The sequence below is a fragment of the Carassius auratus genome, chromosome 46 (genome assembly GCF_003368295.1).
Source record: "Carassius auratus strain Wakin chromosome 46, ASM336829v1, whole genome shotgun sequence".
Lineage (NCBI taxonomy): Eukaryota > Metazoa > Chordata > Actinopteri > Cypriniformes > Cyprinidae > Carassius > Carassius auratus.
In genome coordinates this window covers 4,994,571-5,014,079 of record NC_039288.1, presented here as the reverse complement: position 1 = coordinate 5,014,079, position 19,509 = coordinate 4,994,571, and the positions used below count along the sequence as shown (strand labels likewise).

The following is a 19,509-nucleotide window of genomic DNA, read 5'->3' as shown; positions in this document are numbered from 1 at the left end:
TGCAATGTCCCCAGTTTGATTAAGAAGCCTGCGTGTAAATAATGCACAAATAGTTAAACAGATACCTATTACCCAGAAAGTTCAAGATCTTCAGTCAGATTTAAAGAGGTGGAGATGCATACATTAGTCAGATGTTATGGGGGTAGTGGTCAAAATAGTAATCTTTTAATCTCTTATTCTGAATTTGACAGCGTATTTAAGAGGCGGTATCACCATAAGTGAGGACAGACTGTTCCTTTGCAAACACTGACGTCTGCAACAGGTGAGCTTACTTTAGTCTTTGCTGCGCAAAACTACGTGATAGCTTATTTATTGAAACGTATTAAGAACTGTTTTTTAACTGCTAAACTGTTTCACACCATGTTGCGACACGACAAACTGTTCAATTATCGTCAACAATGTGCGCGCTTGCGTTTAGGACAGAATCGCGTCGTGTTGCCTGCTCTTGATCTGTTGACTGAACGCAGGTGGGGGGATTCTTTTTTTTTTTTCATTTCATTTCAACGTTGTTATTCTCTAGTGTAAATAATTTAAGTGAAAGACCGAACAACATTAGTGGGAAAATAATTATTACAAAATTCTGTTTTCAGCGTTGTTTACATTTACCTTTCCCTCTCCAGAGTTTGCGCCAAAATATGCTGCCACGGCTACATTTCTGTCATAAAAAATCCACCGTTGTCATCACTGTCGTAAAGTTACATTTTGAAAAGAAAAAGAAATTTGACAAATAACAGATTCTTAAAGCGTTTTACGACGTTTGGACGAAATGCCATGATAATTTGTTATTGATAGCCTTTACATTAATAACGACAAGATTGTTTGTGAGAAGTGCTGGTTTGTTGGAAAGCTGACATTCCTAGGGGTTGCCATGGCGTCGCTATAGTTGATAAGGGGTTTTGGGACTTGTCCCCGAAGTCTGGGGTGGGGTGGGGGTATAAGAAGGTTATGTGACATAACTGGGTATGTTTAGGGGTAAGCGGATAAACTCAGGTAACCTTTACTCTTAGGGTAAGTAACACATAGCAACTTATTTTCTGAACATAACCTCCAAAGCAGATTCTGTTTCAGAGTTCGTTTCCTTCAGCGTTACCAGCGCATGCGTGACCTATTGAAGAGAATGCTGTGGGCATGGCAGATTGTACAATATTAAATATTTGTACAATATACATAGTTATATAATATGCAATTTTAGACATATAATATGCTCACTTGAGAATTCTCGTGTGTTAACCCTGAATATATTCTTAGTTCAGGTGTGTTTTAGGAACAAACATACTTCAAGTAAGCAAGGTTTGGGTTAGTCAACCTAAAGTTCAGGGTATATGTAATGGTAAATGTATATGTATGTATGTGTATGTTTTATCTATATCTTATTATTTCATTAAAGAAACCAGACTACAAAAAATATTTTTAGTTCTTTTTGGGATAAGATTTAATTTTCTGCTGTTGCTATTACTTGCACTAGACTGCTTAATCCATGTGATCGCTGTATGTTTCTTTTTTCAGACTCTGGCTGGCAGGTGGTATAGTGACGGTTGCTCTGTGGTCAAGAAGCTTTTTCTTTCTGTGACGATGGGGGAGAGTGAGGCATGCTTATTTTCACCTGTTGCTCCTGCTTGGACCTGGATTAAACACTGCCTGTCCAAACACTTCAGGCCTAAACACTCACTGGAGGAAGGTTCCCAAAGTGAGCACTGGTCATCTCACCTGTTTTGCACCAGAAAGAGTCTTGTGGTGGCCCTTCTGGTCATTTTGGCCTTGGTTGTCATGAGCCTGCTTCTACTGCTGAACTATTATTGTATTATGGTCTGGCACCTGTGTCAACATGAACATGAGTCTGTTTTCCCAGTATTTCAAAACACTACGCCAGAGCTGGACTGGCAGGACTGAGATGTAACACATTTGATTGGTTTTGGTTTTAATGTCTGATGCACCCATCTGGGATGCATTTATGTTTTATGCTGCTGTGTGAGTGTGTGTTTTGTTGTTGTTGTTGTTTTTTTGATGAACAGAAATAACACTGAAAATCTCCAGTGTGAGATTTTTCAGTAGATGTGTGATTTTAAAATTTTATTCTTTACATGCTCAGGTTACTCAGTTGACCTTTTAGTTTTGTATTTATTCAAAAAAATTTCCTAGTTAGTCATTACATATTCTTGAAAATAGTGCATATTTTAATTTGCAGAGTAACCGTATTTATCATAAATTACAGGAATAATTATATTCAGAGCATGCTGTTTGTGTCAGCTATTGAATAGAGGCAGGAGACATCGAATGAGGCAAAACTTTGTAAATAAAACTGGGCTCCATCACATTAGTCCTACAAGAATGACTCTAGATTGCTGCGCCAGTGGACACGCCTTTAGGAGTCACATTTTAAAAAGATAACAGAAGATTTTGGAATGTTTGGAACACTCCCTCATTCTACAAAAAGGTCATAATTTGTGCAGGACATACTGTGGTTCTACTTACAATCTATTGTAAAGCAATAACTATTACAACAACACTACTACACCTATCTGTATTTCTAAATAGTCTTTATAACAATAAAATGTTTTAACAATTGGTATTTCTTATTATTCTAAAGAAACTCCTTAAGCAAATTCAAGCAAGCTGCAAATGTTTTGAGAATTTTATTATCATCATTTACTTTAGACTGTTAAAGAAATGGCTCCACAGTTACTAATTGAACAACCTGTATATTCACTAAAATTAAGATTAAACTGAATGCAAATTCATACATTTAGTGGCTTAAGTGTGCAAAAACTTTCTAGGGGCCAATGTAGGCTATGTTTTGGTTGTAAATATTTCATATATAGTTTAATTGTGTGGTCTGCCAGAATGACATATGCTGCTTTTTTTCATTAACCTCCAAATACCTCTATATCCAAAACCTCTATATGTTTAACAAATACATATTAAGCTATAGGCATATTTTATTTAGGCCTACTGTTTAACATAAATTCTAAAGTTAGCTTACTGTTAAATCACCAAAATTAAGATTGTATCTTTGAATGACACTGTTTGAATAAGTTTGTACTTCATTAAAATTCATTATAATTTTACTTTATTATAATTTTACAGTATTAACGATATATTTTTTTATTAGAAACTGCTTACCGCTGTATTTATAATTTGCTTCATACAGTAACACATTTATTTTAAGGTTTTTAAATAAACTAGATCAATAGCATAAAAACACCAGATGATGGCAGTAATCATCTGCTTAATTCTGTGGCTGGCACGTAAAGAAATCTAATCATACTGCGCATGCGCATATCAACCTCCCTTGAATATTTTAACCATTGCCATGTTGAGCTTTTTGGCATTTTTAGCTTAATCAGCTACAGTTTTGATTTATTTCCAGGTATAAAAAATGTCCGAACTTCAAGCTAGTGTATCGTGTTCTCCGCAGTGTGCGGAAACAGACAAAATCAAAAATACAGACGATATCAATCCAGAAACAGTACAAAACACTAACACCAATATTTCTCAGGTTGAAGAAGGTGAGTCTTATCAGTTGAAACCCTTCAAAAACGTCAAAAATGCAGTCATGTGGAGATTATTTGCATCGAATGCTTGTGTTTGAGTTGTTTGAGATGGATCCATGGGTGGTAATAAAGCTTAGCAAGCCAACAAGCTAACGTTAGGCTAGGCTAAATATTAGTATCCATCATTCACCTTAAACAATCGCCACACAATCCCTTTTTAAAAATCTGGTGTGTTTATAAGTCGATTGGCACCACACATCGGCTGAAAATACACGTTAAGACACAAAATGTGGTTTTAATTAATCATACTATCGTGTAAATCGATTATTCGCCGATTAAGCAACAATCTAGCCAAGTAACCATAGTGAATGCATTTTTATTAGCCTCATAATAATCCTCCGTTGCCATTGTTATGGAAAGTGACAGCTCGTTTGTGAAATTTCAGAACGTTTTAGTGCTCGAGTTGTTTATTTTTATTTCTTGAACTAATGTAATTTAAATAAATAAACTCGTTTCTCAATATATAGGGCTTAATGTATCCTATTCTTTTAGACAGTAGTACAAAAAGTTGACCTTAATAAATGCAAATTTAGTTATGTTTTTATGCAATTTTAGGATCCACAACCTTGCAACATTTATGTCTAGATTGTTTGAGCTGATAGTACAATGACACATTCAGGAACAAACAGCCTAACCAGTTGAAACTTTTTTATGCAAATAATAGACGTGGTATCCAAGTTTGACACATTTCACAATAACATGAGCGTTGCTGTTTTATTTAAATATATGTGTACATTTCAGCATGGCATTCATTAAAATAATGTATAATAATGCATTCAATTAAATAATGTAAAAGAATCCACAGCATGCACAAGTTGTCTCTATAGCTTTGCACAGCATCAAGAACATGTCATTTATTCGGCTAGTATTATTATAGATTTTCTTTTCTTTTTTAGTTTGAATCAATTTAAATTTAAATTTTTTATGGATGTTATGCCTAGATTCAGTTGTAACATATAAAACTATTGGTCTTTAAATGTAATTGTATGATTTTTATAACATATTTTTAATATCGGTCAATTATTAGTTACCAGGCATAAAATGAAAATAGTTGTCAATGTGTCCTTAAAACTGTTAAAATATTTTTTTTTTTCTTTTAGTTTTTTTTTTTGTTATACTAGTCTTGCACCACAAAAACCTGGTACATTATCACTAGTATGCTTTGCTTACACACATTGGGCTTCATCCACGAAGAACACATTTCTCTGTAAATCACCTGTAAAACAATTTGTATGCAAATTGTCACTTTAAGTTCAGTCCAGTGATTTATAAGAGTGAAATCTTGAACAAATTTAATTACTGCTTGATTATGCTACTAATATTTCTTAGAGATAAGAGAGTACAGTAGTGTCTGTTTCTTGTTGACTAGTGTTGCTGAAAGCCTCACACAGTTCCAGAAATCTATTTTTTATCATAAATCATGCTCTGTGAAAATCTGAGCCAATGAGATCATGTTTATAAAAACAACTTAAGCTTCCTTACACAAATTTTTTTTTAACAATATGCATTATTTTACATTATTTTTGCTTTTACCGTCTGATTTTTCTGCAGGGTCTCAGAGCGACAGTGATCTTCTCAAAGGCCTGTTGACAGATAACTTCTGTCACATCTGTGAAGCAACCCTGCTTTATGAGTCCCAGAGAGTTTCTCATTATGAGGTTTGTGAGGTTGTTTTTCATGCAACTGTTTCAGGTTTTTTCAGGCAACTTTAAAAGGTTGCACTCAGTCATATTTGTAACGTTGGTTTCTATTGCCAGGGGAAAAAACATGCACAAAGAGTCAGAATGTACCTGCAGAACAAGAAAGCTAAAATAAATAAGCCAAGTCCAGATTGTGGAGGCGTTTTGGTATGTAACAGATCATACAGAATATGCATATTTTGCTTTTAAGTGTGTATCAGTTTTTAATATGTTTTTCATGTTGTGTTACAGAGAGATCTGTGTGCACAGAAGTTCTGCGAGCTGTGCAACATGGTATTCAGCTCTCCAACTGTGGCAAAGTCACACTATGAGGGCAAAGTTCATGCCAAGAACATGAGAAAAACAATTCCTCCTCCACCTGAAGGTAAGTAAAACCGAACTGGAGCCTGTTAAATTTGAGACTTCACCATTGTGGGGTAAACCTGTCATAACTCTATTTTGTTATATTCAACTTTCAGCTCCCATCCTAGAATCCACAACTCCTGGTGTCCTCCCATCAGAGGCTGCTGTGCAGAATCAGATCAGTCAGGAGCAGTACACTTCTGGCTCGGGCGATCAAGAGGTTGATCATAGTGACCCCAACAAGTATTGTACGCTGTGCAGCGCTTCCTTTAACAACCCTATGGTCGCACAGCAGCACTACATCGGCCGGAAGCATCAGCGGAACCAGACCCGGCAAGAGATGCTGGACCAGATGGGGGAACAGTCAGAACATGGTATACGCTGATATACATCAACATTGGCCAATTTATTAATATTAAAATTCATTCAGAAATTATTCAATAATTTTTATGATAACTTAATTAATTACCGAATTTTTCGGACTATAAGTCGCACCCAAGTATAAGTCGCATCAGTCCAAAAATACGTCATGATGAGGAAAAAAAACATATATAAGTCCCACTGGACTATAAGTCGTATTTATTTAGAACCAAGAACCAAGAGAAAACATTACCGTCTACAGCCACGAGAGGGCGCTCTATGTGTGACTTATAGTCCGGAAAAAATTATATTTAAGTTGAATAATTATATAAAGTATATAAAATATACATGTTTTAGGATGTCGCATGTAATCCATTTATGTAAACAGAAGTATTGTTCTGCTCAGTGGTCGTTAACTGATATTTAAAGAACTTAACATTTGATATTTTCTAGAGTTGTTCCGATTCCGATACTAGTATCGGAAATATCTCCGATACCACAACAAATTCTGGCATCGGCATCGGCGAGTACATGAACCCATATACCGATCCGATACCATTTTCTTAAAAAGACCTAGTTATGACCGCAAGCTTTGCCTAACCGCTGCACGGTTCTTCTTCGCTGCTCAAAATGCATTGAAAACACAGGAAGTTGTGCTGTGTTGCCACAAGCAACCCCTGTTTAGAGCAGCGAAGAAGAAATGAAAACGCGTTAGCAGCCCTTATCTGTAGCTGTGTCTCATTTAGAAGGCCACGTCCTCTGGAGGTCGCATCCTCTGGAGGTCGAATCCTCTCTAGGATGCGTATATGGAGTGTCCTTCACCCTGGGATTAAACGAGACGGCCTTCGTAGGACGGACGGAAAACGAAACAGGAAGTATCACGTTGCTATGCCAACACATAACGTCGTTGCGCTCTCACACTTGTTTAAGAAAAAATTTTAAGGAAATTATTTCTAAATCTGGAAAGTAATTTGAAAAGAAAATGTTTTTATTTAATGTAATACAAGGGTTAAATAATAATTATTTCTCGCCCTGCTAGGAAGTACTGTTAAACTGTTAAAAAAAAAATCACTAAACACTTGTAATCATGTTTACCACACTTGTAATTCAACTTTTAAAAAATGAAGAACTTTAAAGTACTTACATTTAAACACCACATCGCTTGTGTGTAGATCTGCCGCCGCCATTTTTCAAATAAACAACGGTTATTTATGGCGACGCAAGGGATTGTGGGTTATTTGTAGCAGCGAAGGATACACCTCATGTATCCTTCGAATTCCTGTGAAAAAAGGTCGCATTCGAAGGTCTCATTCGGAGTGTGCTACTTGCTTTTCTGAAATGAGACAACCACAATGACGTATGCAGCCTTCGAATGCGACCTTCGGAGGGCGCAACCTTCTAAATGAGACACAGCTTGTATATGACTGGATCACTCATCACATTCTAAACTGCCAAAAGACAGTGAAGCCGCTACTATATTATAGATCAGTGGTTAGCAGTATGTCTCTGTAGTACCGGTAGTTACAGACTCTCAAGTATATTCAGTACCGGCAACTGCGTTCAGTCGCTTCCGTGTAAGTCAAAACGCAGGGCTCCAGACAGTAGCCGAATATATACTAGTGTCTGTGAATATTAAACTGCAAAATACTATTTAAATATTACTCCCGCAAAATCTACATCTCTGTGGGTGACTGGCACAGATGCGCGAGAGCTCGCTGTTTTGTAGTCTCTGCTGTGTGTCATGAGGACACGAACGCATAAACCGTCACTTCATGAGAATTTACCGTTTCATTTGAGAATACTGTCATATCATAAACACAGACACTCAAAGATCTTCATGGCAGCCCATTAAAATAAATGTTTGGTTTACATGAGTAAATTGACAATATATAAAGCTACTGTTGTAGCCTACAGTAATAATAATACATCTCTATAATAATAATAATTATGCCTAGATGGTTGCTTGTTTTTTACTTGTTTTTTACTTGTTAGAGATTATCTGATTAATAGATCTTTTTTTATATTCCTAGACTTATTTGTTGCAGTTTTTTTATACAGTTATATTGTAAAACTTAAATACCTTTTTTAGTTTGCGGTGTTAGATTTTTGGCTGCATTTGAAGTTCTTTTTTGCATAAGAAAATAAATAATACTGTCAAATTCATGTTAGATAATAAAAATACTGTAATAAATACAGTAGTTCACCATGTATTTGTTCATGTTTTATTGAGGGATCTGTCTGAAGCACACCATAAAAAAATTCTAGCAATTTACACAGGGCTAGTAGTATATACAGCTGTATATACAGATATACACCCAGGTATCGGATCAGTACTCGGTATCGGCCGATACCCTGAGCCAGGTATCGGAATCGGTATCGGGAAGAGAAAAAGGGTATCGGAACATCTCTAATATTTTCTAATCATTATTCCCCTCTATTTTTTTTTTTTTTTCTTTTCATACAGCGAGCTCCCTGACTTGCCCGATTTGCTGTCTGACGCTCAGCTCAATAGAGATGTACCAAGCACACATGCAGGGAAACAAACACATTGTCAAGTGAGTGACATCGCTCTCATTGGTTATTTTATCTGATCCCTGTTTTTATTACAGCCATTAGGATTTGGGTCTTGTTTTAGGAGATTGAACTTAAGTTTACATTAGCATCAGGTTGATATATAGGCCCGGCTGCTTAGTCAGCAATTGTCTGACAGTTTTAGATTATCAAAAGTGTTGGCTGATAAGTGTTGGCTTTTGAATATTTTAAAGTCAAAGGGAAATCAGAATGAATCTTGTTTACATTCTAAATATGCATTCATTAGCGAAATTCAACCATAGATTCTTCTTTTTAATATATATTTTTTCTATTTAGTCTTAAATATTCTCTCTGTGCAAATGAATTAATTAGATCAGAGAAATACATTTTGTGTCACATGGATACATTTCCTGTTGACTTTAGGTGGAATTTGAGTATCATTTAAATATTTATACATATTACAACTATTTCTGCATTTTATTTGCATACACTGTAAAAAAAATAAAGCTATAAATTAAAAGATGGGAGTATATTTGACAAAAAAAATAACTTTTTATTTTATTTTTTTATTTAATCTTGTTACCTGGAATTTCTTTGTAATTCTTTTGAGAAATTTACTAGCATAAAATAATTATTTTTGTTGGAAAACTCAAATTTGTCAATCACTTGTTTACATGCAACTACTTTTATCTTAATCTGCTTGTTATTAGCCATCCAAATCAGTGAAATGGCATTCATCTTTGCCCTCAGGGAGAAGAAAGTCATGGAACTGTGCAAATCTCAGAAGAAAGTGTACGACTCCTTCCAGGATGAGCTGGCTGACTACATTCAGGTGCAGAAGGCCCGGGGACTAGATCCCAAAGCAGGGCCGGGCACCATGGGACAAGCAAACAAGGATCTGGATGAGAGTGTGAAAGAAGGTCCACAGAACGCAGAAGAGATGCCTCATCCTGGCAAGCTGGTACCATGTTTCCCACCCCCTGGTTTCCCTCAACCTCACTGGCACCCACACTTCCAGTCTCAGGTCAATCAATTTGGCTTTGGCGTGAGAGGCGCTGTCCCACACTATCGGCCGGGGTATATGCCCCATATCCGTCCTCCTTTCACACCTGGTCACCTGTGTAAAAGAGGAAAGAGCCCTGAATCATTTAGCTCCTCCTCTTTTTCAGACTCCTCCTCCTACACTAGCAGCAGTAGTGACAGCAGCAGCAGTTACGACAGCAAAGAGAGGAAGAGAAAGAAGAGGAAGATGAAAATGCGAAGGAAGAGCAGAAGAGACCAGGAGGAAGAGTCGGATACAGAACCAAGTGAAAGGAAAAAGAGGCAGAAAGGAGACAGGAGAGGAAGTGCAGAAAGAGAAGATGAAAGAAAGAAATGGAAGGAGAGAAGAAAAAGAGAGAGGAGCTCTAGTGAAGACGAGGAAAGCAGAAGTAAAAGAAGGGCAAGCAAGAAAAGTAGGAGGCACGGGGATGGACAGCATGCAAAGAGACGAAAAGTAGAGGAACTGTTGGTCAAACAAGAGATTGAAGTGCACGAGGAACCACAGGGAAAGATGGAGGAGCACCTAGAGGTCAGGACAGAAACAAAAGATGGCAAACACAAACACAAAAAAGAAAGGAAAAAAGCAAAAGAGAAGACGACTCAAGAAGACAACAGGACAGAGGAGGAAAGGCTCTGGGATGAGACGATTCTTGGTGTTTCCTAGACTTTGTGTTTTTGTTTTGTTTTTCAATGATGGTATTGTTCTTATTAAACTGCACGGGACCTCAGAAAAGCGTTTTTCTGAAATCCTCTGGGCTCCTCTCACTATTTATGCATTCTGAAGAACTATGAAGGCCTAAATTCCTTATTAAAGATTCAGAAGTGAAACTTTTGTCATCATTTACTTATCATTTCAAACCCTTATGACTTCTACAGAACACAAAAGTAGATGTTTTCAAGAATGTTCATGCTGCTTTTTTGCAATCAAGTGAATGTGTACAGAAGCTGTCATTCTCCAAAAAAAAAAGCAGAAGTCAATACACTATGCACCATATTTCAATTGTTTAGATTTTTGATGAGGTACAGATCAAAATAGATTCGAAATAATATTGCTGCCTGAAATGTGACGTTTTCAGCCTTGGTGTGTCGTGAGCAGAAATATGACATGCAAGAAACTACATACAGAGTTGTTAAAAACAACATTTTTGCCATTTTTATAGCTCGACAACATCCATTCACTTTCACAGCGTGGAAAAGAGCAACATGAACATTATGCTAAACCTCTCCTTTCGTGTTCCACAGAAGAAAGTAAGTCGTGCAGGTTTGGAATGACATGAGGGCGAGTAAATAATGTGAAAATGTTCGTTCTTCGAAAGTCTCAGGACTACAGACTTTAGGACGTCTCTAGAGCTGCACTTCACTCTTGTAGAAATCACTAACCATCCTAGCAATCACTAGCCATCCTCCATGTCCATATGGATGTGTCCTTCAACTTGCTTCATACTTTGATCAAATAAATCCCTCCTGCTGTTTATATCAGCATAGATTTAGTATTTATTTTTCAAAAAATCTCTTACACTTGAACCTTTCTTTATGACTCCAGTTTTAGTCTCAAGGGGGCGCTGATTGCCAGCATGTGCGCTTCATGTGGCTCTGCTAGAAATGTCTTTCAGGCTAAGTCTCAATGTTCAAGAAAGACATGAAAACAGTAATGAGTTGTCCGAATAGTGGTCCGATCAGCATATTGTAAACACTTCCCTGAATCCGAGGAGCTCAGTCTGCAATCCTTGGTTCTGATGCATTTCTGTGTATGTGTGAAACAGAAATGTAATGCCAGGCTCAGTTTGGTGCAGCATATGCTGGAATATGTTTGTTTGCAGGTCTAACAGGTGCATGAGTTGAATGAGGGCACGACTGCTACTCTGTTGACCTCTTTCTTGCATAGAGCTGCATTTCCCCTTTTGATAGATATCATGCGTTCATCCGTTTATTAAATGATTCTGCTGCTAAACTGATTTTCAATGTCTCTATTAAGAAATCCTTAATTAACCTTTTGGAACACTTTCTGACTGCTCAGGGAACATACTGATTGTGGGAAGATGAATGTTTGATATGTTTTAGAGGAAATGTATATTTGAAAATGCTTTAAATATGTGTTCTTATTCGGATACGCATGAAAAATGGGACGGTTGAACCAGAAATTACGAATTTGTAATTTACTAACCCTCATCTGTTCCAAACTCATTTGAGAGTAGGGATGTGGGCTGGTAAGCTCCAAAAAAAAAAAAAAAAAAGCTTCATAAAATAGTTATGAACATTGTGTGTGTGTGTGTGTGTGTGTGTGTGTCATAAACAGACCAAAATTCATTATTCAGAGAAAAAGCCTTTTGCTGTCTTCCTTTAGATGCAACGTGAGACTTGACATCAGTGAAAGTCACCAATTTCAAGACGGTTTCCAATATCGAGGCAGCCCGTTTGAAAATGATAATAATTGCATAATAGTTTTCGTTCTCATTTTAAAGATATGGATCCCTGGTGTTACCTTTCATTATATAAAACAGAGTAGCCCAGTGCATTGTTCAATATTTGTTCTCTTGTACTGGTTAAAATAATATATATTTTTTAATGTTTTTGAAAGAAATCTCATATCCTTACCAATGATGCACTTACAGTATTTAATCAAAATACTGTAAAAACCGTAATATTCTGAAATGTTATTTCAATTTAAAATAACTGTTTTAATATATTTAAAAGCGTTTATTCCTTTAAATTATTCTTTATTATCCTAAATTTATTCCTGCGATGCAAAGATGTATGTTCAGCATCATTACTCCAGTCTTCAGTGTCACATGATCATTCTAATATGCTGATTTGCCTTATTCTAAGATTTAGAAGTAGTGTATGATACATGGAACAACATGGTGGCAGAATTTTCATTTTTGCATGAACTATCTCTTTAATTTGCATGCAGGATCAACTCTAATGTTTGTAATTCTACTAAACATGTTTTGATCTTCAAATAAACTTGTATTAAATTGTGGATCTGACACCTGTAGCTTCTCACACGGCTTTTGTACTTCAGAACTATATATGAACTTTTTTCCAAGTCTTTGTAACTGCGAAGTTGAAAGCCCTCCGTTGACACAAACTCGTCGACAGCCGCACTAAAGCGTTCTCTCGAGCCCCCTGAGATCTCCTGTTTTCAAAGAATCGTGTGGTTCGGCTCCCTGTGTGTTTTCCGTGCCCTCGACCCCCGAGGCGTGTGCATCTCCCACATCCTCTCCTCTTCACGACCCCTCCACGGGCCCGTGAGCCCCTCCAGCCCTCCTCGAGAGACGAGGGACAATGAACGCGATCTTTAACTCTTCAGCTCAAAACTCCCACACAAGCCCCTCGGAGCTTCAGGCTCCAGAGTCCCACACACTCAAAAACTTCATTAGTGCAGTTGATCTCGAATATGGAATGGAAAATAAGCACATTGGTTTTGAGTTGAGAAATGTTGGGCTTCTGGATAAAAAACAACAACTTGACTTTGTGGTGCATAAACAGGCCTGCAGTTTTGTTCTTCTGGGTTGTTCGGTGTTGCTGTCATAATGCTATGGTGGAATTTTCAGTGCATATTAATGAACAAATCTTTATTCATTAGTTATTACGAACAAAATGTGTATGTCCAGCCTAAAGGGTTTGGAATAAACTTATTGTGATCTGCTCTATAAATACATGATTTCAGTGTAAAGAAAAAAAAAAAATGCATGTTTAATCTGAGTTTATCAAGTCAAAGTTTACGTTTTTTTTTTATGACCTTGTATTTTCAATTTTCTTCATCAGTAATTAAATTTAAAGAGGTTGTAACTTGTTTCAACTTTAACTTTTCTCGGCTGTAGGCAATTAAACTTGAGTCATGCATTTATACAGAAGATATCTGGGAGAGCCTTATGGCACACATTTTGGGGTCATAATGTGACATGATGAAAAGCAACACTTCGAGATGAGATGTATTTTGTTTTCCACAGTGCAATGATGCTGATTATATGCCACCATTGGTTAAGTTTTTCTTTTTTCTATTTATTTGGGTATTGCTTAAGTGATTTTATCTGTATTTTCTTCATTAATCTGCATTGGCAGTGTGTTTATTTGAATGTGAATAATGTCAGTGTTTTCATATTATGTGTTTGATTTGAGGCTGTGCCAGCTGTGGTGCTGTGCGGACAGATGCAGATGTTTCTCAGGTCACACACCTGCGTTTGGGTTAAAGATCATTTTAGGATAGACAGCAAATGGGTGTTTTGTTTCAGTCCTTTAATGTTTAATAACTATGAAAATAGTACAATGACCAGTGGATTTTTCTAGTGGAGTTCTAGCTATTGAAATTGATTGTCAGATGCTTTAGATCTCAATTCTGAGTTCAAAAATGCGTGCATTAAACTACGGTATGTCAGTTGTTGAACTTCAGCAACGTGTTGGTTAAAATATAAGTTGACGTCTTCAAAATGTCTATTAAATCAACTCTACTCTCTAAATATCACTCTAAAACTATTTAAAAAGCTAAAATGGATCTTAATTTATGTATTATTTAAAGTGCATTATCATTATTATATTAAAGCGCAAAATACATGCTGAAATATTATTTTATACTTCAGTAGGTTTATTAAAATAATACCTTTCAATGCTTTTGCATGTGCAATAGTCAATAGCTGCCATTTACTTGCTAACGAAACTTGAAATTTGTGTATTTCCGAAAAGTCTCCTGATTTTTCCTTAATCTTTTCTGTTTCCTCTGACTCATTCTCTGATAGGCTGTCAGTAATTGGTTCATTGGCCCCACACACTGCAGGCCCTCCTTTCTGTGTGACACATGAATAACTGAAAGGAAAACACAGACACTCAGTTGACAGCTCACACACACCCAAACACACACACCCAAGGATGACCCTCTCTTGCATGTGCTTTTGTTTGTTCGTATGGATGGCAGGTAAGAACTTATCTTTCCATTATATTTTAAGAGCTGTCAAACTCTGAATGCCATCCAACCTGAAACTGAAGTACTACAGTGAAATATGAGCTCAGCAAATTGATGACTGTTGTTTGATCTTTTGTTTGAATAATGTCATAAATGTATGTGTCGTCCTTTGAAGATGGTATTTTTAAAGCATCTTTTAAAGTAATGTATTGCGATGGTATCGATGCTGCGCTGTAGGCCCAGAAACGTTTGGCATCCTTAGGCAATTACGAGATGTCTTGCATTATAAAACATAAAGAGTTGATGCAACTGTTTGTATATTTTGCTAAGACAACACTTAGACATTTAATAATATATAAAAGTTTCTAAAAAAGAAACAGAATATCTATCAAAGGTGTTTTATAATGAATTACAAGCCACACTCAGGTCTCTCACACTCAAGATTACGAATAACAGATTGATCATTTGCATGTAAATATATTTGAATGTAAAATAAATATGTATATGTATTCATATATATATTTCTCAAAAGGCTGACTATCCATATTTGTATTTAACTATTTTCGGTCTGGTCTGATTTGTTGTTGTTTTTTTTTTGCTGGTTTTCCAGTGTTAAACTATTTTGGATTTCACACCAAACTGAATATTGTATTTTGTGTGAATGATTTTTTTCCCCCTTTCTCTGTCATATGAACTATAATGTTTTTCTTCTCATGTATGAATCTATGCCCACATAGTGTCAAGGTGAAAATGGGTTTACTCCCAGGCACTTATAAGAGAGGAAAACTATTTTGCAAGAGGATATTGCCTACAGTCTTTTTGTCTATTCAGGTTCCATACTTGCATAACAAGGAAATTACTGACTTACGTATGAGTATCTAGTTCTATATGGCCTTTTGTGAAAGGTACTCATTTTTCTTTAAGCCTGTCATCTTTTACTGTTGTACTCTCAGCATAGAAAAATAGCTGAAAAGTATCGGATTTAATTCTGTTTAGAGTATATAATTCCCCTTTAAATAGGTACCATTCAGACACCGAACAATTTAAGGAGCTAAACTATGTAATTAAACGCAAAAATAAAAATGTGCATAATGTACAAAGCAGGACTTGTGACTTTTTCTTTGTTTCTCCTAAAGTGTCCGCGCTGCCCACCTTCCAAGCTACGTCGTCTGTTCTCTACGCCAAAATCAATGGCTCGGAAAATCTGTTGTGTGAATGTCCAGATCACTCCTGCCAGGAGGTTTTTTGGTACCGATACCTTGAGAGGACGAAGAGTCTTCAGTTCCTAGTCTATGTCAACAGCGCTGGCAGAGAGCTCCATGGAGAACCACTGATCGTCAATCGCTTCAAGGGCTCCGTTTCCTCTGGACAGAAGGTGGTCTACACCCTGCGTATAACAGGACTACAGGAGGATGAAATCGGCCTCTATTCCTGCATGTTTAAAATTAAAAATATTATGCCTGTTGGATATTACATAATGCCTGGAGGTATAGCAGAGCTCTCCATCTCCGTTTGGTCCCCTACTCTGTTTTTTATTTTTATTTTTCTTCTTTATAGTGTGTTAGCTTTGGTAAATTAATGAAGAATTTAGGTTGAGCACAGTCAAGAAGACCAAAGTTATGAAACTGGGACACCTAATGTTGGTTTACAGAGTCACGATAGTAAAATCACACTTGCATTGAGCTTTCCATCCCTAAAGTGAGAGGATCTGGTTGGAGATGTTTCCAAATAATAGAAGTTCCAAATAATATTCGGTGCCCCAGAACATCTCAAAATCTTGAAATAAATAACTAATCAGAGATGCGGTCAGTAGAGAGATTGAAATGGAAGAGAAGTGTTCAAAGATTTCGAGATGTTTGGCCTGAGAATCCCAGAGTTCTGTTAGTTTTAGCAGTCTTGACCTGTCTGCGATCTTCTAGTCTGGAAAGTTCATGGAAAGTTCATAACTACGTCCCGTGCACGGCACGTAGGACCAGTAACAGGTTTTAATTGACTTGGTTGTCAAGTTGCTGGACACACTGTGTGCACATTTCAAATCACCATCAGATGTTTATAAATAAATCTATATGTATCTATGTTCTGTCTTGACGTTCTCTTTTCTTTGTTCTTCAGTGAAACCTCCAACAGTTCAGCCACCAACGGTTAAGACCACCAAACCTGTGAAGATCTGTCATTGCAAACCCTCCAATTCTCCTAAAGGTGCGGACTGAGCTGTGCTGTTAGATGATGCTGATTTGGTGCTGTTTGGTTTTTTATTGGTTTAATTGGTGTTGTGTTGCAGGCTGTGAACAGTTCGTGCTTTGGCCGGGTATTGGTGCTCTTCTGCTTTTGGCCATTATGCTTGCGGGCACACTTTACTACTTCAGTCGTGAGTGCACACACTCACACACAGAGCTCACACATGTCTTTGTAACATACTGGTACATCACAGTGGTCAGTAAAAAAGCTTCACAACTTTCACCATGTGACATGTTTACTCTCGCATGCACTGTTTCAGATGTTCAGAAGTACTACAGCACAGTGCTAATAGTTAATTAACCGTATAAACTGTTTACGGTATGATAAAAGTGAAATTAATTTAAATAGGAATTCTGTGTAAAATTTCATATGCATGTCAAGTCTGCCTCTTAAATGCTTTCTTTTTCAAACATATTGGGACCACAGGTCTACCTAAGAAGTGCCGACATCGATTTGCCAAGTGAGTCAAGAAATGTTTCAATCTCTTGCTGTATAATGGGATTTTCAGTTTTTTTATATTATTATTTTTATCAAATAATTAAATGTTATTTCTATGACTAAAATGTCTCTGAAATGATCTGTGGCTTTGTATTTGTTACTGTTGGTGATTTATCATTTGCGAAACTGGCGCTCGCATCAAAGTCCTTTACATGGGTGTTTGAATTGGTTCTATTTCGACAGTTAGACTTCAAAGAAACTTTTATAAACACTTAAATCAGTCGTTAGCCTATTTCTGTCAGTATGATGAGCTTTAAGAGACTTTTTAATGCTCTCTCTAGGACGAATCCATTGCGATGAGGTGGAAGAACACACTCTTCATGTCAAAACAAATGTAAGCATCTACATTTGGATAAAAACATGACTTACCTGTAAAAAGTTCAAAAACAATCTTTGTCTTAAATATAATAATTTTTTTTTTTTCTTCATTTGCAGGCAGTGGTCTTTTTTCTCTCTAAATTGTGGAGCTGTAGAAGGAATACTGGAATTTTGCCATGGCTTCACTTATAGCAAATGTGTAGGGTTTTCGAATGTAAAAGTTGTGTAAATTAAAATAATAGCTTAAATTTGGAGTTTTGTGTTTCATCTGACATTATTCAACCAACAGTCCACTTAATGATTTAGATTCATTGTTTAACTTGACTGAACTAAACCAGAGCTGAACAAACCACCAGGATCACCACAAAACTGAACCCTAAACTTGGACTAAACTTGGACTTCATCGAGCTTTAAGTTTTGTTCTTGCCAGCACAGCATGTTTAATAAGCGCCTGAATGTACAGTTTACTAATGTTCTAATGTTTCTCGTATCCTGCCATGTTTTATGCTTTCATATGATGCTCATCAAGTTTAAATTAAATGAGTGTATTATTGAGTGTATCTGTGAGTTATTTCTCTGACGGCACTCGTTTGTTTTGTAGGGGTTTTATGGTGTCCCCTGTCTTACATATCTGAGGGTGTGTTGGTTTATGTGTTTGGGTGTTATCAAGTTTCCTTCTCTGAAGGCGTGAGTTCCCATTATGAAACTGTATTTGATTGATACGATCTCATCACAGCTGGAAATTTGAATTAGCTTGAAATATTTGTTATGTGTCAAGTCAGGGCAATAGACTACCTATATGTACAAGTTCATTGAGAATGTGGTGAACAACACCTGTGGTTACTCTGCTAGGACACCTGTGAGAATTTGAGAAGAAATGACTTAAAAACACCAGTAAAAAAACATGGTAAATTAACAAATCTTTTATTTTCTCAAATACAAGACAGATATGGATAAATGTGACATTTAAAACTAAACGGATCTTATACAGGGAAAAACAAAACAATCAAAAAATAAATAAAAGATCTGTCAAATAAAAAATGTGGGTATGAGAGCAACTGTGCTGCATGCCATTCAAGTTGAATGTGCAGCTGTTCTTCCTGATACTTTGAGGCAAATGAACAAACCTCTTCCTGTGCAAAAGACAGAACATTATCTCTCTCGCATCGCTCGTTCAACTTTGAGATCCTCGCACTACACTAAAACAAAACCACCACAGAGAAACCACAGACCTTGCCGCATGGGGAGCGTCACAGGCACAGACTCTTGACACAAAACCTCCATTACACTGTTTAGTTCAGTCTCTGTTCTAAAGCAACATTTTATCAAAATGTATTCAGTTTCCAGGACTTTCATAAAATAAAATAAAAACTAGATGCAATACAACAAAGGTCAAAGGAAATAAAAAAAAAAAACATTAAAAGAGTACCCAGAAAAGCATGTAACAAATTATTATTAATAATAATTGTATTTCTTTATTGATTGTTGAAAATGACGTACATTTCCAATGTATCCACAGAGCAAACAGATTACATTAAATTCATATACAAACACTTAGAATTATTTAATTCAATATAAAAATAGAAAGTGCACAAAACTTGAAAATATTTCAGTTACATTTGGCAAATGAGTAATACATCGCTACAACTGTGCACAGTTCTTTCAGCCTTCATAATTTAAAGCAAAGAATGGAAAGTCAGGTTAAACGAGCTGTAGAAATATATGTAATCTTAATAAAATAGATATTCTCAAATACTACAATAAATATATAAAACATATCTTCCTTGAGGACAAACTTTGTGTTTTGCTTATGACGTGCAATGTTCAGAAAAAAGAAACAAACTTCTTAAATCTTCGTTGTATCTTACTGGCGTTCTCTCTGATCTTGTCTTTACCGGTGAGCATCTCCACAAAACTCTTGAAAGCATCAGACATGAGGTACAGACATTTACATTTGACAGAGTCTGGTGCATTATCACCCATTCAGATTCAAAAACATTATCACTGTGTTTACATTAATCTGTGTCCA

General features: G+C 36.4%; 2 protein-coding genes and 1 long non-coding RNA gene across 4 annotated transcripts; all 3 read left to right on the top strand.

Moving 5' to 3' along the window:
• Positions 1 to 52: 52 nt before the first annotated feature.
• Positions 53 to 2,561, top strand: LOC113063714 (uncharacterized). Its single transcript, XR_003278725.1, has 2 exons — positions 53 to 262; positions 1,507 to 2,561. It is a non-coding gene; the product is annotated as an uncharacterized LOC113063714 (long non-coding RNA).
• Positions 2,562 to 3,321: 760 nt separating this feature from the next.
• LOC113063926 (zinc finger matrin-type protein 1-like) lies at positions 3,322 to 11,719 on the top strand. Of its 2 annotated transcripts, none has more exons than XM_026234377.1 (7): positions 3,322 to 3,506; positions 5,103 to 5,209; positions 5,309 to 5,398; positions 5,483 to 5,615; positions 5,722 to 5,967; positions 8,418 to 8,508; positions 9,236 to 11,719. In XM_026234377.1, exons 1-7 carry the CDS (start codon positions 3,377 to 3,379, stop codon positions 10,188 to 10,190), a joined length of 1,752 nt encoding a protein of 583 aa, XP_026090162.1. In that variant the 5' UTR covers positions 3,322 to 3,376; the 3' UTR covers positions 10,191 to 11,719. The 2 variants fall into 2 exon arrangements, with proteins under 2 accessions (XP_026090162.1, XP_026090161.1); XM_026234376.1 differs by having other exon boundaries at positions 5,710 to 5,967; positions 9,236 to 11,718.
• A 2,636-nt stretch (positions 11,720 to 14,355) lies between these two features.
• LOC113063713 (uncharacterized) lies at positions 14,356 to 17,951 on the top strand. Its single transcript, XM_026234043.1, has 7 exons — positions 14,356 to 14,438; positions 15,563 to 15,913; positions 16,539 to 16,625; positions 16,708 to 16,794; positions 17,091 to 17,124; positions 17,444 to 17,496; positions 17,598 to 17,951. Exons 1-6 carry the CDS (start codon positions 14,393 to 14,395, stop codon positions 17,460 to 17,462), a joined length of 624 nt encoding a protein of 207 aa, XP_026089828.1. The 5' UTR covers positions 14,356 to 14,392; the 3' UTR covers positions 17,463 to 17,496; positions 17,598 to 17,951.
• The last annotated feature ends 1,558 nt before the right edge of the window (positions 17,952 to 19,509 follow it).

What these genes read in the sequence shown, in the direction of transcription:
- LOC113063926 (XM_026234376.1), top strand. Translation starts at nt 3,377, where the DNA reads ATGTCCGAACTTCAAGCTAGTGTATCGTGTTCTCCGCAGTGTGCGGAA. An exon ending in AGAGAGTTTCTCATTATGAG is followed by an intron (nt 5,210 to 5,308) that starts GTTTGTGAGGTT and finishes TTCTATTGCCAG; the next exon opens with GGGAAAAAACATGCACAAAG. An exon ending in GGGGGAACAGTCAGAACATG is followed by an intron (nt 5,968 to 8,417) that starts GTATACGCTGAT and finishes CTTTTCATACAG; the next exon opens with CGAGCTCCCTGACTTGCCCG.
- LOC113063713 (XM_026234043.1), top strand. Translation starts at nt 14,393, where the DNA reads ATGACCCTCTCTTGCATGTGCTTTTGTTTGTTCGTATGGATGGCAG. An exon ending in ATATTACATAATGCCTGGAG is followed by an intron (nt 15,914 to 16,538) that starts GTATAGCAGAGC and finishes TTTGTTCTTCAG; the next exon opens with TGAAACCTCCAACAGTTCAG. An exon ending in ACCCTCCAATTCTCCTAAAG is followed by an intron (nt 16,626 to 16,707) that starts GTGCGGACTGAG and finishes GTTGTGTTGCAG; the next exon opens with GCTGTGAACAGTTCGTGCTT.